Genomic DNA, 19,854 nt, shown 5'->3' on the forward strand with positions numbered 1-19,854 from the left:
GTGAGCGCTCTACTTCTGAGCCACAACAGGCCCCTAGTCCTTTTAATTTTAAAACAGTGTCTCATTAAGCAGCTTAGGGTCTTGCTAAATTGTGAGGCAGGCCTTGAACTTGCAATCCCCCTGCCTCAGCCTCCCAAGTTGTTGGGATTATAGGCGTACGCCACTATACTTGGTTCGGCATAGTCTATTCTTAAGTAAAAAGTTATCTATAAAATTTTATGGAGTAAGGAGGAAAACTCAGAAATCACTGGTTATCTGAAAATAAAGAGGAGCACACATATTTACAGCTCCCATATACATGATACATCATAAAATCTGTAAGTGTCCTTCATATTACCAGAATATACTCTCTTAGCTGTTTTATAATTTCTCTCAAATCCTAAGTTTATGTGTGCGTCTGAACAAGACGTAGCTTGTTGTTTATGATTAGGCAATAAACAGTTCCCTAAATACTTTTCAAGGGACTATGTTTTGTCTGTTCTTTCTTTTTTTTTTTTTTTTAACATTTTTTTGGGGGGTGTAGATGGACATAACACATTGCATTTATTTTTATGTGGTGCTGAGGATCGAACCTGGGTCCCGCCCGTGCTAGGCGAGCACTCTACTGCTGAGCCACAATCCCAGCCCTTGTTTGTTCTTTCTTAATGATTCTGAGAATCTACTCTAGAAGCCAATGTTTCCTAGGGGAGTTACTCATAATTCTTCCTACAGAAGAATAATTAACTGATTAAATGATTTCAATAAAATAATACAGAAGTTAACTTCAGAGTTAAGAAGAAAAATTAGTCTCAAAAAATTTTAAAGAAACTTAAACTGAACATTAACAACTGTTGAAAGACAACAAATTTATAAACTAAGATAGGAGCCAATTTAGGGAAAGAATAAAGCCATCTGACATTACAGCTGTACTTCCCCCAAAGAGCAATAACTTAACTCTTAAAAATGATTAATAAACACAGCTATAGCCTCCTATGTACAAATACTTACTATGCGCGCAAATAATATTTACCTTGCTGGTTATTTTTTGCTCTGTTAACTTCTTACTTACATCATCATTCTGTTGTGCCTCCTGCATGACAAACTCTCGTACCATGGATGGATTATATTCAACCAAGTATGAGAATATATCAGTAGCAGCACTTCGCACCTGTGTATCATCCATACCCTACAGAGAAAGAACACTTCTTCTACTAAAATTATAAAAACATGGAACTTACGATTATATGAATGTCTAAAACTTTGAACAAATTATAACAAAACACTGCAATATAAAAAAGGTCTAAAATTCTGTTGAATGTAAAACCTCTTATTCTATGGATAAAATTATACCTTCTAACCTACTTGCTCCTGTTTGCCTATTTCAATATTTCATCTAATGAAAGAAATTATTACTAAAACTATGGAAAATTCTTTTAATCGAGCTTTCTTTTAATACAGTATAAGATTTCAATACTAGAATTTCACTGCTTCTTTATGAAATACACAGCTAATATTAAATACTGGCACATATATTTGTGTGGGTATGTGCTACCCCAACCCTCGCCCCCTTTGGGGCTAGAACCCAGGGCCTCATGCATACTAGGCAGGCACTCTATCACTGAGCTTTATCTCCAGCCCCTAATACCAGCTATATTAAAATACCTACGTTACATAATATGACTTTCGTGGTTAAAAAAAAATAAGTCATTTAAAACGAAGAGAAGAGAAACAAACTTACAAGGATGACTTCTAAAGCTGGTAATATGCCCATGTTTGACAAAGTCTTGAAAAAAGCATCTCTGTTTTGAGGTTGTAGCGTTTGAGAAAACGCACAAAATTCTTTTAAAAAGTTAACCTGAAATCAGGATAAACGGTAAATGAACATAAAAATGGTTTGTTGTTCTATTTTATGCCTTTCTTAATATCTAATTTCTTACCAATTCCTGTCTTTTTTCCTCATCTGTTGCTTCATCTGTTAGTTGTGCAAACAAATCTGTCAGAAATTTTTCATCTTCCTGTGAAATATGGGAAAAATTTAATTATATTAGAGGTAAAAGTATATAAAAATTTCACTATGCTGTAATATACACATAAGATACTTCTATTAATAACCGGTACTCACAATCCTGTTCTATAAAAGAAAGGAAGAAAAACCAAACTGTTGGATAAATTGCAGGGTTCTTATCAGAAAGATTATTCTTATATTTTGGCAAGGCTCTTTTTCCTAAATCTATTTAAGGGCCAGAGAATATCTATTTTAGGCTTTGCAGACATTCTCCCCCTTTCCCCCAATGGGTATTATACCCAGGGGCACCTTATCACTGAGTTATATCCCAGTCCCCCCCCCCCCACCAACCTTTTAAAACAAGGTCTCACTAAGTTATCCATGCTACTCAGTCTCCTAGTTCACTACATCTATTCAATTCTGTCGTAGCAATGGCAACAGTCAGATGATATGTAAATGAATGAGTACACCTGTGTTCCAATAAAATTTTATTTACAAAACACAAAGCAAGCACAGCAAGCAGTCTGCCAATCCCTCATTTATATAGGCTCTTACTAACTAACTTTAGAAGTTAAGGTTCCACAACCTTTCAAATGGGGAGGAAGATAAAAGCTTTCTTGAGGTTTTACAGATACAGAAGGTGATCCAATATTTAAAAAGTGAAATTCAGAATTTTAAACAAACATCTATTATTTGAAGATATTCACTGCACACACAAAATATTTTAATATATGTTTAATTACTTTAGAAAAGGACTTAAAGGATACCCACACAGGATATTTATCTAGGTAAATAAGTTAGAGAAGTACAGAACTTATAAAGAACTTCAGATGTTACCTTATGTCCTTATTTTATAATTAAGACAAATATTATCCAAGCCCAATTGATTAATATGTCAAAGAGTCTCCCTGATAGACTATCAAATTTTCCTCTGCACTATTTTTCATCAAATTAGAAAAATATTTTAATTCTACATAGCTAGAAGTAGTGAATTAATACTCCGGGCCCTATATACGACACACACACACACACACACACACACACACACACAACTTCCCACTACATTATAAGCTTCACATTCACTACTGTAGGTACTCAGGAAACATTTTCTTTTAACACTACACTAGTTGGTTATTCCTTATTTTACTTTTTCTAAAAAAACACAAACAGGTCATACCTCATTACAGGTTTTTTTTTTTTTGGACTATGTTTGTTACAAAATGGCACCCAATTTCAAAACACACCCCAAATAGTACAAGAATGATTAATTGTACTACAGAGGTAGTAGTCAATTTTAAGATGAGGTATGCCAGCATGTGTACACACAAGGACGGCAGGTACCTGCTTTAAATAGTACCTCTAACATGCTCTTGTTCCAGGCTCAGTGGTGCATGCCTGTAATCCCTATGGCTTGGGAGGCTAAGGCAGGAGGACTGCAAGTTCAAAGCCAGCCTCAGCAACTTAGCAAGGCCCTAAGCAACTTAGAGAGCCTCTGTCTCCAAAAAGGGGCTCGGAATATGGCTCAATGACTAAGTGCTCCTGGGTTCAATCCCTGGTGTTAATTAAAAAAAGCTCTTGCTTTTGTCTAAGGGTGTAGTTCAGTGGCACAGAGTTTGACTAGTATGCACTGGGCCCTGTGTTTGGAAATAAGGGCCTCAAATCAAGAAAAACAGAACAGTAGAACAGTAGCATTGGCAGCCAGAATTTCGGAGAGGATACTGCACACTGTAGGGAAGCAAAGCCGTAACAACTTGAAATTATTTGCACTTAATGATTAAAACCGGTATTTTACCCACTGAAGACCAAGAAAACAGAAGTGACAGATCCCTACAACACAAAAATAGAACCATATGGAGCCAAAGAGATGAAAAGAACAAGATTATCTGCAGAAATCAGGGGTCAAAATTGAATTAGAGAATGTGGTTCTGCTAGCTAGCAAAAGCTGGTTCCTTATCAAAGAACAAATGGAAAATGGTACCAGAACCCTAACTCCAACATTAGCAACGACAATACTCCCCACAGAGGACTGTGGAGAGTATATACCATAATCTTAACAGATTGTACTGCCCACATTATTTGTTTACATGTCTGTCTGAAATGAAAATATGTCAAATTGGTCAATATGAAATGAAATTATTTCTAGTTCTAGGAAAACATCTGCAGCTTAAGCACCCCTAATCTGCAAATTTGAAATTCAAAACTTTTTGATGCTGACACATCAAAAAGTTTTGGACTTTGGAGCATTTCAGATTTTGAATTTTTGGATTAGAAATTTGGATTTGGAGGCCTCAGTCTCCAGAGTAGCTGGGATGACAGGCATTAAGGTCAGCTCCCCTGTAATTTCTTCAAACTAAGGGTGATATAAACCCACAGTCTCAGGCATGCTAAGCAAGCAATATACCATTGAACTATACCCCCACCTCCAAGCTAGACTACTTTAACATTTACCTTCCCTACCCCAAACAAGCACCTCTGATCTGAAGAGTATTATTATTTATCAAAATTTATTGTAGACCATCAAAATACTCACCTTTAGATTTTAACAAAATCAAACTCAGGATTTAAAAGGAAGAATGAATTAATTTTTGCTTAAGGCAAGTAGCAATTTAAGTGATATTAATCAAGCAGGTACCTTTTTTTAAGTAGGAAGAAAATGATCTAACTTACCTGTAACATACCAACAATTTCTACCTTATTGAAAAAGATAAAGGAGTGAAGTGTTGATAACATGTTTTCTTCAAAGACCGAAGGGGTAGGGAGAACCATATCCTGTATATACTGAACTCTGTATGTCTGATGAATTTTTTGTTTCAGCTCAGGATCTGATATGGGAATCACTTCTTTAAATTTGGCTGTTTTTGTTAGAAATTCCCTGTGTTTACGTGGTTGTGATAAAGCAGGATCATATTCTAAACATCCAATGACGTCCATTATACATTCCTCAGAGAACATGACCTCAAAAAGAGCAGTTCGATTCAAGAGGAAGATGCCTTTGATAATTTCATACAAGTGGTGCAGTCCTTCAATATTTTCCAAATCCTCACATACATGAAAAAGCTCTAAGAGCTTCTTAATATAACCCTCATTTTCCAGTGCTAGTGCAAGTTTTTCACGGCGGAGGGGGGAAGGTAAAGATGATGCCACAAGTTCTGCAATTTCCTCAAGGCGACTTAATTCACAAGACGGCAATTCTAAACCTGGTGATGACATATCATCAAATCGTTCCTCTTCAGATTCATCTACAAGGTCCTGAGTGATGTCCACTGAAGGGTCCTTTCCTTGAACCTATGAAGAAAAATTTGTGTAGCTGACAAAACACACACCAGCAAACCTAAACAATATCCTTCAACAAATACAGAGATATTATAAGAAAACCATAACAATAATTTTCAATTTTTAGAATCTTATTTGAAACTTGACACAATTGCCTGCTTTTTCGAAGTTGCTGTCATGGTTTGAATATGATATATCCCTCTAACCTATCAATGCAGAAATATTCAGAGATGAAATGATTAGATTATGAGAGCTGTGACAGAAGTGGTCAATGGTACAGAAGGAGAGTTCCCTGGAAGGATACATCTCTCTCCTTCCTCTGATTCCCATCCCTCCTCTGATTCCTATATGCCAGGAGGGGAGCAGCTTTCTTCCACCACACCCTTCCCTCATGATGTGCTGCCTCACCTTGGGCCCAGAGTCTGCCAACATGGGCTGAGACCTTCCTCTAAGTTGTTCTTACTGAGTGTTTGGGCCACAGGAATGAAAACGCTAACTGAAATAGTTACATTTCTCCAAATAACACATACTTTAAAATGAACTTTCTCTTAAAGTACAATATCTGTAGGAAGAGTAACTTTCTAGGACAGGTTAAAACAACTAAGACTGTCCAAGAGTTCCCTTGTGGACCCACAATAGAGGCGGAATGCCAAAACACTTATTCACAATCTCCCATTTATGGATTATTTTCCAAAAGACTAGGGAGAGGTCTCAGAAACCTTCTTAGGACTCTTCAATATTTAAGTAAAATTTAAGTAAAAATCAAATATCATACAGAGTGCTGTGATCATAGTACATATATATAACTATAACCAATAAGGAAAACAATGTCCATTGATCCTAGGAAAGGGTCAGAGAGCATAAACAAACTGGCTTTGGACCAAAGTAGGCCAATAATTTCCTACAAATGCTAGATGGTACCCCAAAGAAATAACAAAAGCTCAGTAGGATACAAATGCACCTACACAAAAATAAAGCCACAAATGAAGTAACCTCAACCCATAAATAGTAGAGCCATCCCCAAGAATATCTCCTAAAAGTTAAGGAACCAAACTGAAAAAGTTCAACTTTCTACATATCCAAACCTATACCTATTTTTCGACCCCCCAGAATCCTAAAACCTGTCATAAATCCCAACTCTGTGTTACTGCAAAAATTCTAAATATAAAAAAATATAAAAAGTAGGCCTTATATGAAAGAGATAACTGTGGATAACTGTGGATGGATACTGGAAGGGAAGACAGCCTGAAGTATTCGTCTTGAAATATGTTGCAAGTTAAGGTCCAATATGGTCTGGATCTTAACTCTGTAGGGAACACTACTGCAAGAAGGCCAGATATATTCAAGGTTTACACCTGGCACAGTTTCAAGCTGGTACTAGTTTGGTTAATTACGTAAGTTCTCATTATAGTTTTATGTTCTAATACCAAAGCTATGGCTTTACTCACAGAAAAATGTTTGTGTACCTGGGAATTGAACCCAGGGGCACTTTGTTGCTGAACTACATCTCCAGCCCTTTTTATTTTGAGACAGAGTCTCACTAAATTGCCCAGGCTGGTTTTGAACTTGCAATCCTCCTGCCCCAGCCTCCAGCTGCTGGGAATACAGGTTTGTAACATGTGCCCAGTTGATAGGATTGATTAATAAACCAAACTAAAAGGGACAAGAATAATGAGAAAGCCATCTTTCTGAGTTAAGACCTAGTAACTACTACCCAGGAGGGTAACGGAAAAAGGGAGGATTTTTTTTTTTTTTAATAGCTATTTTGGTGATGAATAGGGGTCAAGAAATAAAGAAACATGTAGGTAAAATGTAATGACTTCCTTGAAATGAGCCAGGATCCAGAAAACGGTACAAACAGAATTCATTTTAAAAAAGTGACTGAGAGATGGGCACAAAGGCACACACCTGTAATCTCAGTGACTTGACCAGCTGAGGCAGGAGGATATAAGTTCAAGGTGCCTGTGTGACTTCTCAAAATTTAAAAGGGCTGGGGTATAGTTCAGTGGCAGTGTTGCTGGGTTCAATCTCTAGGACCAAATCAAAACCAAAAAACACGAGTAATTGAGAAACGGCACTTTTAAGATAAACTATACGTAAAAGTTAGAGGGGAAGACCAGAAAAGAACATAAAATACACAGTGGTTCTTTGGTAAGTTACTTCAGAGAAAGAACACAAGTATTCATCTGTGCTCCCAAATGAAAAAAACTGAGACCACATCTCAAAACAAAAACAAAAAGAACAAGGTAAAGATCAAACAATATTAAAAAAAGAATCAGGCACAACAGTTACAGAAAGAGCCCAGATTTGAATTAAATATTAGCTCACTAGAAAAATGGTTCAATCCCCAGTACCGCAAAAAAAAAAAAAAAAAAAAAAAAAAAAAAAAAAAAAGGGAAAGGACAAAGAATAAAAGAAAGAAGGCATTTGGATATAAATGTGACACCTTCGTGTTCTAGAGAAGGACAAGGACAGCATCAACAGGCAGGTTTATCTATATTAAAACAACAACAACAACAAAAACGCAGCTGAGTTCAATATGCAGAAGAAATAAAATTGTACAAGTTAAGAAAAAACTGTGCCTTGAGGACACTGTATTTTCTATTAAAGGTGTGGCTCTTAAACTTCAGGGTGCACCAGAATCACCAAAAGCAGGGCTGACAAAACTAGCCAAATCCCATCCACTTGCATGTAATTTATGGCTTTTTTTTTTTTAACACCAGAGATTAAACCCAGGGGTGCTAAATCACTGAGCTACATCCCTAGCCCGTTTTTATTTTGAGATAGGGTCTCTCTAAGTTGCTTAGAGTATGTAAAGCTTAAAATATTTACTACCTTGCCCTTTACATTCTGACCTACAGGGTTTAAGACATCATTATAGGACCCTAGCTTCTGATATAGTAGGTCTTACTCCTATACTGGTGAAGACCACATTTTTTTTGGAGGGGGTAGGTACTATGGATTGAACTCAGGAGCACTCGACCACTGAGCCACACCCCCAGCCTTATTTTGTATTTTATTTAGAAACAGGGTCTCACTGAGTTGCTTAGTGCCTTGCCCTTGCTGAGGCTGGCTTTGAACTCTTGATCCTCCTGCCTCAGCCTCCTGAGCTGCTGGGATTACAGGTAGAGCCACCGCGATTGGCGAGAACGGCATTTTTGGAGACTCAATTAATTTAAAAAAATCTATTAAAGATTATTCTCCAAATGAAATAAGCATGGAAATAGAGAAAACCTCTCTAGGAGGAAATGGCGAAATGAGCCTGTAATAAGAACCAATAAAGGGCTGGGGATGTGGCTCAAGCGGTAGCGCGCTCGCCTGGCGTACGTGCGACCCAGGTTCGATCCTCAGCACCACATACCAACAAAGATGTTGTGTCCGCCGAGAACTAAAAAATAAATATTAAAAATAAAAATTCTCTCTCTCTCTCCCCCCCTCTTACTCTCTCTTTAAAAAAAAAAAAAAAAAAAGAACCAATAAATACATTGAGTCACTTGAGCACTTTAGGAAAAAGAAAAACAAAGAAAAAACCCACAAGCATATTCACAATGATTGTGGAGATTATGTCAAGAGAATGAGGTACCAGAGTAGGGAAAGATAAAGATCAGACAATATTAAAAAAGAATCAGACACAACAGTTACAGAATGAGCCCAGGCTTGAATTAAATTATGACTCAATTAAGAACATTTGCACTTAGAAGCAAAGTGAGGGTGACTAGATAGTCAACGGTTATAGAGCTCAAGACCAGTGCAAGGGTGGGCTCGACTTCAAGAGCCACAAGAACAAAGCCTGTCACAATCACACTTGTTTTATTTTTTAGAAAAGATAATTCTAGCTGTGAAACCTTATCAGTCAAGATGAAACAAATAAACCAGGGAAGAAATGATGGACACGTGAGAGTGCACAAAATGAAGACAAGTGAATGGACCCAAGGTTGACTACCAAGAACAGAACAGACGTTAGGGCTAAGGAAAGAATAAGCAGGCCCCATGAATCTGTTTCTGAAACTAGATGGCATTTACTGAGAGGAGGGTCAGGAGGATAAGTGGATCTAGGTGAGAAGATTGTGCTTGATTTTGGATTGTCCAGTTGGAGATGCTAGTGAACACTCAAAGGGGAGTTCTTCAAGAAGGCAGTAATATATAAAACTTGAGTTTAGCAAAAGTCTGATCAGGGTAGTGTGGTATGGATAAATTACATCTTCTTTAAACCAAGCTTTTCATAGAGATTTAAAAGATCTATCTGAAATTTATTTAAAATTTAGGGTTTTAGCTGAAAGCATTGCCAAAAACAAACAAACAAACAAACAAACAAACAAACAAAAAAAAACTTTCAAGAGAGCATATTGATTTTCTATTTTTAAAATTACCTGACATATTTTCTCCCAAATTTCATCACATCCAGCTTTTTCTTGAAAGCTAAGGGCCAAGTCATAATTTTCTGCTTCAGACCACACAATCAGAGTGTCCTTTGGATTAGGGGGGGAAAAAAAGAGTCTGAATGATTAACATACATTACTGCAACTGTTTCAAAGTATAAGGCAAATGAACAAAGCAACAGGAATTCAGAACATCACTCATTTTTATTTTTTGCAACACTGTATTATCAATGTCTTTTTATGCTTAATTTTTACCAAATATGAAAAACAAATGTTTACCTAAGGACAAAGCTTGAGCAATATATGAATTTAATGTTCTAAAACATACCAAGAAAACCCTACACCAATCTTGTCCTTGCACATCAAGTCACATTTTATGCTCTCATTAAAATGGCCAAAGAGTAAGTCTGAGCATACAATTACTAGAGGCATGTTAGAAGGCTGGGATTAAAACAAAACAACTTATCTTTTCCCTCAACAGGTGTTCTTTACAAGCTGGGGCATGTGAGGTTCCTGAAGGCCTTGAAATTACTGGCCTACATTTGTAATATGTGATGTGATCATTTATTTGAACAGTTAAACAGTTAAAATTTCACAAAAGTTCTATGGTTCATGAAGCAGCATACTCACAGCACCTACCACCTTTTTACTTCTATTCAGGGAGAACTTTATTTTGAGACAGGGTTTTGCTATAGACATCTAAGCTCAAGTAATCCTACTGCCTCAGCATCCTAAGTAGTTGGCACTACAACTATAGGCACATGCCACTATGACCAGCTGAGAATTTTTTTAATAGGAAATTTAACAAACAATTCAAGAGGTTTAAGATATAATCTCAGCAAGACACTGCATGTACAACAAATGAGACCATCTTATAATCCCCACAGCCCAAAAAGATCTGTATTAAAAAATTATCGAGTTTAAGATACTCTTTCAAATTTATTGGTAGTAAATAAACATATTAGCAATCACCATTGTTAAAAAAGGTCATTTCATGGAGAAAGGTTTATGAATCATCTTTTTTAAGAAACACTGAATAGTGCTAAGAAGAGTCACTTCAAAATAAAGAAGCCTGAAAAGATATGTAATAGCTATCTTCAAGTTCTGGAGGGACTGTCGCTAACTTTAGTTTTTCACGTTAGTTTTTTTCTCTTTTTTTCTAAAGAGAAGAATGTGAGTCCCAGTTAGAGGTAACTGAGTACAATAAAGAAAAATATTAAATATAACTGTATACAACTTCTCTGTTATAACTTATATATTCAGAATCATTTAAGACTGATGCTTAAATCAAGGTGTAGACAGACATGTTGTATGTTCATAATTACACTTGATAAATTTAGTAGGTTTTAACAACTAAAAAATAGTTCTGAGCTGGGCATGGTGGCACAAGCCTATAAACCCAGCAGCAACTCAGGAGGCTGAGGCTCAAAACAACTTAGAGAGACCCTGTCTCAAAATAAAAAAGGCTGTGGATGTGGCTGAGTGATTAAGCACCTCTGGGTCAAATACCAAAAAATAAAAATTAAAAGTTCTTCTGTTTCCTTGAACAGCTGAATGTTCAAATCATTTTATTTATCAAATAACCTACAGGCTAAAGTGAGACATTCTTCTCCAGAGGTTATATCTTTCCTACTTTGTGTAAGATGTATTTTTACTCTTAAACTGATAAAAACCTCCGAACCATGAATTATGAAACATTAAAGTCCAATATTCCAGCCTTCAGTTATTCAATCAAACCTAAAAATTTTCTTAAGATCAACAAAATGTTAATAGATCAAACTATCAAGAAGATATTTTATATTATACCAATGTTTTCTGGAGAAATAAAGCACCTCTCAATAAACTTTATTATTAGTTTTCCTATCTACTATCTTAGAATCTAGCAAGTAACAATCTTTAGGCTCATCCAATGAACAAAATACAACTAAATTCCTTCTAGTAGTATTTTAATGGTCACTTTAAAGTGAAGCAAAACATTCTACTTATGAACAGGCTGTTAATACTCTTTCTTCTAAAGTAATTATTGTTATTACTACTGAGGATTTAACCCAGGGGCACTTTACCATTGAGATACATCCCCAGTCCTTTTCATTTTGAGACAGAAACCTCACTAAATTGCTAAGGGCCTTCTCGCCTGAGATCCTCTTTGTCTCAGCCTACCAAGTCGCTAAGATAGGATTATAGGCATGCACTGCTGGTGCCCCAGCTTAAAGTAATTATTTTCTCTCAGCATCTTCAAGGCAGCAAAGGAACAGTTTGATTTCACTGGTTTTGTAAAAGTATGTGTGTGTGCAGAATAAACACCATTTGATAACAGTGCTAGTAAGTGCTAAGTGAAAATTTATTTTCAGACATTTCTGGCACCTTAGAAGGGCATAAAGGTATACTCAATAGAAGTTACTGTCAAAAATTGTATCAGCACTCTAAGGCCTCTCTGAGGCTATCTACACAGCGTTGCTCTATAGTATAGGGAGATACTTCTGTCTATCTGCACTAGTATCTACAACATAAGAAGGAATCTCCACCATTTAGTTGTTAGTAGTAGCTGGTTTGTCAAATCAGGGGTCACTTTTTTCTTCATGTAAAAACAAGGAAATGGTTACTTTACTTTTGAAAGATTCAGTTGCTAGAATATCAGGAACATGAACTCATCTTGAGACAAGCTTTTAAAAAAAAATTTTAAATTAAGTATGGCTGAGGGTATAGCTCAGTGGTAGAGCATGCTTAGCCTAGAGAGAGGCCCTGGGTTCAATCTCCAGCATTGAAAAATAAATTGCTTTAAACACTATAGAAATTGGCTGAAACTTTATAATTAGATTGGCAAATGTGCTGTAATCTGTTCTGAATTTCTTATTGTAAGAAAACAGATGGTAAATTTCTATTTAATCACCAAACTGAGAGGATAATATACAAGATAAAACACAACATCTTCAAATTTTTACCTGTTGTTTCTGGTATGCAGTATTAGGATTTATTTTGGACTCTAAAAGCAGAGAACCTATGAAAAAGAAAAAAAAACAAAAAACAAAAAAACAAAACAAAGACATTCCATTATGTTATTGCAAAACATCAAAATTATATTCCCTTATATACATTTCTTTTTTGAACATCAGATGCAACTCACACACAACTTCAGTTAAGGAAAAAAATTCAAGCAATATAAATGTAAACATAATAATCTGTAATTTAAGAAATGTATTTTATACATGCTTACTTTGTTTTGTTTTGCAGTGCTGGGATTGAGTCCAGGGCCTTGTGCATGGCAGGCAGGTGTTCCACCACTGAACTACACTCCCAGCTCCTATATACTTACTTTTCTTTCTTTCTTTTTTTTTTTTTTTTTTTTTTTTGGTGGTGCTGGGGATTAAACCCAGGGTGTTGTGCATGCGAGGCAAGCACTCTACCAACTGAGCTATATCCCCAGCCTTTATATGCTTACTTTTAACAAAACAGATATGACAATCTGAACAGCAAATTGGATGGTAATAAAAAAAAAATCTAACAATTTATAGGCAGCATAAGGTGGAGAAAACCACACAAAACCAGATGATCTAGGCTTATTTTTGTATAATTATTTTTGAAATTGTTATTCCAACAATTGTACACATTTATGGGGCACAGTAGAATTCCATACATTATAAGTATAATGATCAAATCAGGCAGTTAGCATTTCTAAGTTTTTTGATTAGTAACTAATAATTAACATTTATATCTCCTTATCATTGCTTTATGTCTGGAGCCTTTGAGCTCTTTTCAGTTGATCTTGGTGTTAAGTCTGATATATGTGTGATTGCAAAATATGAAATAAGTTGTAACAACAATCAGATCCATGACTTCAGACTAAGAATGAAATAAGAAATAATTTGCAAAATTTGATAACATAAAGCATAAGTCACTACCCAAATGCACATCCAAATTATATATCACCTTTCAAAAGTCTCATACTTCTTTCATTTTTGAAAACATTTAAAAAATTGTAATGCATTCTGTTGTCATATATAACAAATTAAAATAAAAGATAAAAAAAGGAAAAAAATCTTTTTTTTTAGTTGTTGATGGACCTTAATTTTTATTATCTATTTATTTATATATATGTTGTGCTGAGAATTGAATGCAGTGCCTCACCCATGCCAGGCAAGCACTCCACTACTGAGCCTCAACTCCAGCCCTCTTTCATTTTTATTCTTTCTTTCCTCATGGGGGAGGGGGCGCACAGGGGCGATACAGGGCCTTGCTATGTTGTTCAGACTGGTCTGGAACTCATGGGCTCAAACAAGCTTCCTGCCTCATTCTCCCAAATAGCTGGGAATACAGCTATGTGCCACCATATCTTTTTAATGGTACTGAGGATCAAACTCAGGGATGTTCTGCCACTGTGCTATATCCCCAGTCCTTTTTATTTTGAGACAGGGTCTCACTAAGTTGCTGAGACTGGGTGGGAACTTGCAATCCTCCTGCCTCAGTGTCCCAAGTAGCTGGGATTACAGATGTGCACTACTGAACCTGGCTCAGTATTTCTTTTTCTTAACAGAACTACCCAAAACAAAACAACAAAAAAGAAACAATAGCAAGGAACTGCTATTCTTCTCCATCTTCAAATAATCAATTTATTCCTTACAGTAAATTTAACCCATACATTTCTGTTTTCACCCCGACAGTGGAAGACTCATAATATCTAGAAAATAACTACTGCTTTCTGAGAAAAAGCAAATTTTGACACTTGAATCATACCCACCTTTTCATCAACCAGTTCTAGTTTATTCAAGAACACAAAACCTAAAGACAAGTTCTGGACCAAAATGCTTAAGCAGCAACAGTTTTCTCTGCAGCTGTCTCTCATACAGTGCTTTTGTTTTTTCTCATGTTACACTTAACAGTTGCTTTACCCATTCCAAAGAGTGGCTATATAATTGAGAATAATCAGTTGCCTTAACATTTCCAAACTTACCTTGCCTTCCGGCTAAAACTAATTTATTAATTTTATGATGCTGCCGAATATTAGTGATTTACTACTATTTACTATTTGCTCAAAACAGTGCTGTTAGATACTAAGTACAGTAAAATACTAGCATGTATGAAATTGTGATGATTCAATTTGAGGGTGCTGTGCACAGAAACAGCTTCCCTCTTCCCACAATTTCTCCCACCAACTCTGACACAGGTGACCCAATTAACCCAAAATCTATATTATCCTGTCTGTACTTAAAATAACTGAATGTAAGTAATCTCCCCCCCACACACACACACTGATACCCTCAGAGCTCCACTTACTTAGGTTCTTTATTCTTTCTTCTTCTCCCCCTTTCCCACAACTATTTTTGGCTATTTCAGGCAGGAATTTCCACATTTAAGGAAAAACTGTTTTAATCTTACCTTTTCCATTTGGGGGAGGGTACAGGGATTGAAATCAGGGGTACCTCACTACTGAGCCACATCCCCAGTCCTATTTTGTATTTTATTTAGAGACATGGTTTCACTGAGTTGCTTAGTGCCTCGCCTTTGCTGAGGATGGCTTTGAAATCCTCCTGCCTCAGCCTCCCCCACAAGATGCTGAGGTTATACGTCTGCTCCACGGCACCTGGCTCCCTTTTCTAAATTTTGCCAGATTAATTAAAGCAAAACTTCCACTGCTTTTTCAATTCTCTTTATATACAATTACCAGATTTTTAGCTTTGTGATTATGAAGAACTGTATGATACATTCATAACATGAAAAAGCTGCAGGTAAATTAACAGAATGTATAGAGGCTGAGGGTTTTATTTATTCAGTGGTAAATAAAACATACACTTATTAGCCTATAAGAGGCCCTAAGTTCAATCTCCAGCACCATACACATAAAAAACAAAAACAAAACTAAAAGCCTTCCACTATCTTTGTGAAGTGCTGTTTGAACTATTAAAACAAAAACTTATTCTACTGTTATCTATTATCATCAACCATAGCCACGTGTGTAACTTCAGCTACCTGGTAGGCTGAGGGAAGACCCACAGGTCAACCCCAGCTGGGTAACTCAGCAAGACCTTATCTATAAATAAATAAATAAATAAATAAGACTGGGTTCAATCCCTAGCACCCCAAACAATCAAACTAACAAACAAAAACCATACCAGAGACTTGCAGATCAAACTTTTCAAAGATAGTCAGAGAATATACGTAATTATATTTTAAACACAACTTTCTTAAAAAACATATTCCAGTAAAACCTATTCTGAAATACAACTCACATCCTCAAAAACAATCCATCTGTAGAAAACCACATAAGTAAAAATACAGTGAATAAAAGAACTAGGTTGGAGCTGGGGATGTGGCTCAAGCGGTAGTGCGCTCGCCTGGCATGCGTGGGGCCCGGGTTCGATCCCCAGCACCACATACAAAACAAAGATGTTGTGTCCGCCGATAACTAAAAAATAAATATTAAAATTCTCTCTCTCCCTCTCTCTTTAAAAAAAAAAAAAAAAAAAAAAAAGAACTAGGTTATTTGGTAAATTTTATTTTAGAAGACATAAGAGGCCTAGTGGCATAGACTCAAACTGAATATCCTCTTTTTAGGTATAAAAACTACACAAAAATTCACTTATCGAAAAAAAAAATTTGGACCTCCTTTGAAAAACGATGTAAACTGTACATCATTCAAATTTAGAACTTTTAATAGTTGACACTCCAAACAATGTCATCAAGAGAATGGGAAAAATATTTGCAAATCATACAGCACTCACATCCAGAATATCTATGAATTCTTCCAATTCAATAATAAAGACAACACAATTAAAAAGTGGGCAATGCACCTGATAGACATTTCTCCAAAAAAGACATAGAAAATAAAAAAAGCATAGGAAAAGATGATCAATAGCACAATCATTAGGAAAATACAAATCAAAACCATAAATGAGGTACTATTTCATCCCCACTAGTACTCTATTATGGAAGAGGGACAATAACAAGTGTTGGCAACAATGTAGAGAAATTACAATCCTCATACTTGCTAAAAGATAAAATGAAGCAATTAGGTAGCTACTCAAAAAGTTAAGTAAGGGGGGGTCAGGGGTACAGCTCAGTGGTAGAACATAGGTTCAGAATGCTAGATCATGAGACCATAACCCTCGGTTCAAATCCCTAACACCACTCCTTACCCTACCAAAAAAAATGTTTATCAGTTATTCAGCAACTCCACTCCTAGTTATACAACAAAGAACATGCCTACACAAAAGCATACAATGTGTATATATATCAGGATTTTTCATAACAGTAAATAATGGAAGCAATCCAAATATCTATCAACTGATGAATGGAAAAATAAAATGTGGTATGTCCACCCAATGAAATAGTATATACAAAGTATATGAAATTCTGACACATTACATGAACACTGAAAATATGCTAACTGAAAGAAACCAGTCACAACAGACCACATATTCTATGAATGTGTTTATATGAAATGTCCAGAATAGGTAAAATCATACAGATTAGAAGAGACATTAGTGGTTGTTGAGGGCTAAAGGGAAATGGAAATGGATAGTGATTGCAAATGGGAATGTGATTTCTTCTGGAGGAGATAAAATGCCCTAAAATTAGATTGTAGTGATGCATACAAGCTAGTGGATATACAAAAACAACAAAAAAGAACCATATATTTTGAATGTTTAAATTATTAAGTACATAAAAACTGCTTTAGGGGCTGGGATTGTGGCTCAGCAGTAGAGTGCTCGTCTTAACATGGGCGGGACCCAGATTCGATCCTAAGCACCACATAAAAATAAAGGCATTGTGTTGTGTCCATCTACACCTAGTTAAAAGAAAAAAAACTGCTTTAAATACTGTAAAAGCAGGGCTGGGGATGTGGCTCAAGTGGTAGCGCGCTCGCCTGGCATGCGTTCGCCCCGGGTTCGATCCTCAGCACCACATACAAACAAAGATGTTGTGTCCGCCGAGAACTAAAATAAATAAATAAATAAATAAATAAATTCTCTCTCCCCCCCCCCCTCTCTTAAAAAAAAAAAATACTGTAAAAGCAGGCTTCTAGAATACTGGTTATGTTCTGTTACATGCTGGTTATTTTGTGAAAGTTCATCATATCAAACACATAATTTGCAAATCTTTTTGCAAAACCTTTTTGATACATTGTACTTTTAAAACTTTTAAGGTTTAAGACAAGAGGTCAACAACACATGGCACAGAAAGCTGTGCTTTCAAGAAATGCATGCATGGGCAGGGCACCACTGGCTTCTTTATGCTTCCAAGTTTTGCAGTCTGGCCAGATGATATGCAAGGGTCCTGTCCAGGGATGGAATGACCTTGGCAAGGGTATGTAGGAAGTAGAGGGCTAGCATGTGTGACCTAGTGCAGGGGTGGTGTTGGACCAGCATATAACTCACCCGGAGGACCAAGACCACTAGGATAAAGATTAACTTAAGAAATGACTACAGAGTCTCACTACATGTGTGAAAATGATGCCAGCATTCCCAAAAAGTTCCTTTTACACTAAGAACACTACAAAAGTGGAAGAAACTGTCTCAAGTCTTATCAAAGGAGGAACTACCAAAGTTCAGATAACATATTTTGTTATGACACTAAGTAGATTTTCCTACAAAGGGAAAAGATGTCCATCATGTCATAATATTGTTGACAATTCTAAGAAGGTTACAGATGAATGTTGAAACAATTACAACTAAAGAAAAAACATAATGCTACTGAAGTTCCTGTTCTGATTGTAGAATATAAGTACCCTAACATGGGAGGAGAATGGCATAATAAATCCCATGGTTCTGCTTGCAACCTTTTTTTTTTTTTTAAAGAGAGAGTGAGAGAGGAGAGAGAGATTTTTTAATATTTATTTATTTATTTTTTTTTATTTCTCGGCGGACACAACATCTTTGTTGGTATGTGGTGCTGAGGATCGAACTCGGGCCGCACGCATTCCAGGCGAGCGTGCTACCGCTTGAGCCACATCCCCAGCCCTGCTTGCAACCTTTACTCAAAGGTAAATTTAAATTGTGGCACAGCTGGGTGCAGTAGAACATGCCTATAATTTCTCAGCTACTTAGAAGGCTGAGGCAGGAGGATCAAGTTTGAGACCAGTCTAGGCAACTTTAAATAAAAATAGTGGCAGAACCTGAAGTTACGGTCAAGGAAGTATAAGAATTTATTTGACAAGCTCCAACACAGCATCCCTGTGTTCATATTTTCAGCGGGTATCAGTGATGTACCAGAGGAAGTTACCTGTCCAGCTGGTATTTGTCATTCAAATGTCAAAGTGGAATCCAACTTAATGGACTTTGATGAAAGAGGGGTTCTTAAAGGATTAACAGAAATAATCTATGCACTTAACAAACATGGTGGTACCTTGAAGAATTTAAAAATTTTAGTGAATTAGATGATAGCAACATAACTGTGCTGGAAGACTTCCAAGGAGATTTAAGAATGGTAGATGGAAGAGTCAATGTTGAACACCTGAAAACTGGATACCTACATAAGAGTAGATGTAGAGCTTGTAGAAAAGTATACAACTTTTATGATATTTAGTAAAAGATTAATCATTAGAAAGGTGTACCTCTCCCATAGGTGCAACTGATGCAATAATTGCTCATCTGTTCATTTTTCCGAAAAGACTCTTTGTAATATACCCTTTATAATTTATATTTTCAGACATGTTGAATCCATTAATAGGAAGCTTCTTTTTCTCTATTTCTCAACATACTCATATATGAATAACAGATTTAAAAAACTTAAGGCCAAACCAGAAAAATAATCCCTCATTTTCCCAACATGATATTTGTAGTTTAAAGTTGTCAGGCAGTTTTTAAAGAGTCTTTTAATACTGTGGGAAAGTCTGTAGAAGGTTGAAAAGTTTTATTAAAAAACAGTGAAATAATGTACATAATTAACTGGTACATTTACAATTTGGGTGAATTACACTGATGGTATTACTATGTCCTAAAACTGTGTTATGTTTGGTTATTTTTTCTGGGTAAAAATCAGCATTTACCAGAAAAGACTGGCACTTGTCTGTTTAAAAAACACCCAAAGACCTGTCACTGATCATTACAAGATGTTATAATTTGAAGCACTTGTAATAAATATCATAGGAAAAAGAGGAAAGAAACACACCTGACTTTGCAGCTAGTACTAAAAACAAAAATGCTATGACTAGCAATGCTTTGACTTTGTGAGCTACCTAATCCCTATTAGCAATTATTTTAAGTACCAGTCCCTTTTGCATTT

At 36.1% G+C, this 19,854-nt stretch overlaps 1 protein-coding gene across 3 annotated transcripts in view; it reads right to left on the minus strand.

Moving 5' to 3' along the window:
* The window catches only part of PPP4R3A (protein phosphatase 4 regulatory subunit 3A), a 45,125-nt gene that overhangs the window by 14,442 nt on the left and 10,829 nt on the right, over nt 1–19,854 (minus strand). The window contains exons 2-7 of one of the 3 annotated variants that reach the window (XM_081289357.1): nt 12,579–12,634; nt 9,628–9,726; nt 4,652–5,269; nt 1,917–1,994; nt 1,718–1,834; nt 1,049–1,165 (exon numbers count right to left, since the gene is read on the minus strand). In XM_081289357.1, coding sequence (XP_081145483.1) covers nt 1,049–1,165; nt 1,718–1,834; nt 1,917–1,994; nt 4,652–5,269; nt 9,628–9,726; nt 12,579–12,634 — 1,085 coding nt within the window. Of the gene's footprint in view, nt 1–1,009; nt 1,166–1,717; nt 1,835–1,916; nt 1,995–4,651; nt 5,270–9,627; nt 9,727–12,578; nt 12,635–19,854 lie in introns of all 3 variants that reach the window. The other 2 variants (XM_081289356.1, XM_081289358.1) reach the window with 2 other exon arrangements.

This window comes from Spermophilus citellus (assembly GCF_964194105.1).
Source record: "Spermophilus citellus genome assembly, chromosome: 4".
Taxonomy (NCBI): domain Eukaryota; kingdom Metazoa; phylum Chordata; class Mammalia; order Rodentia; family Sciuridae; genus Spermophilus; species Spermophilus citellus.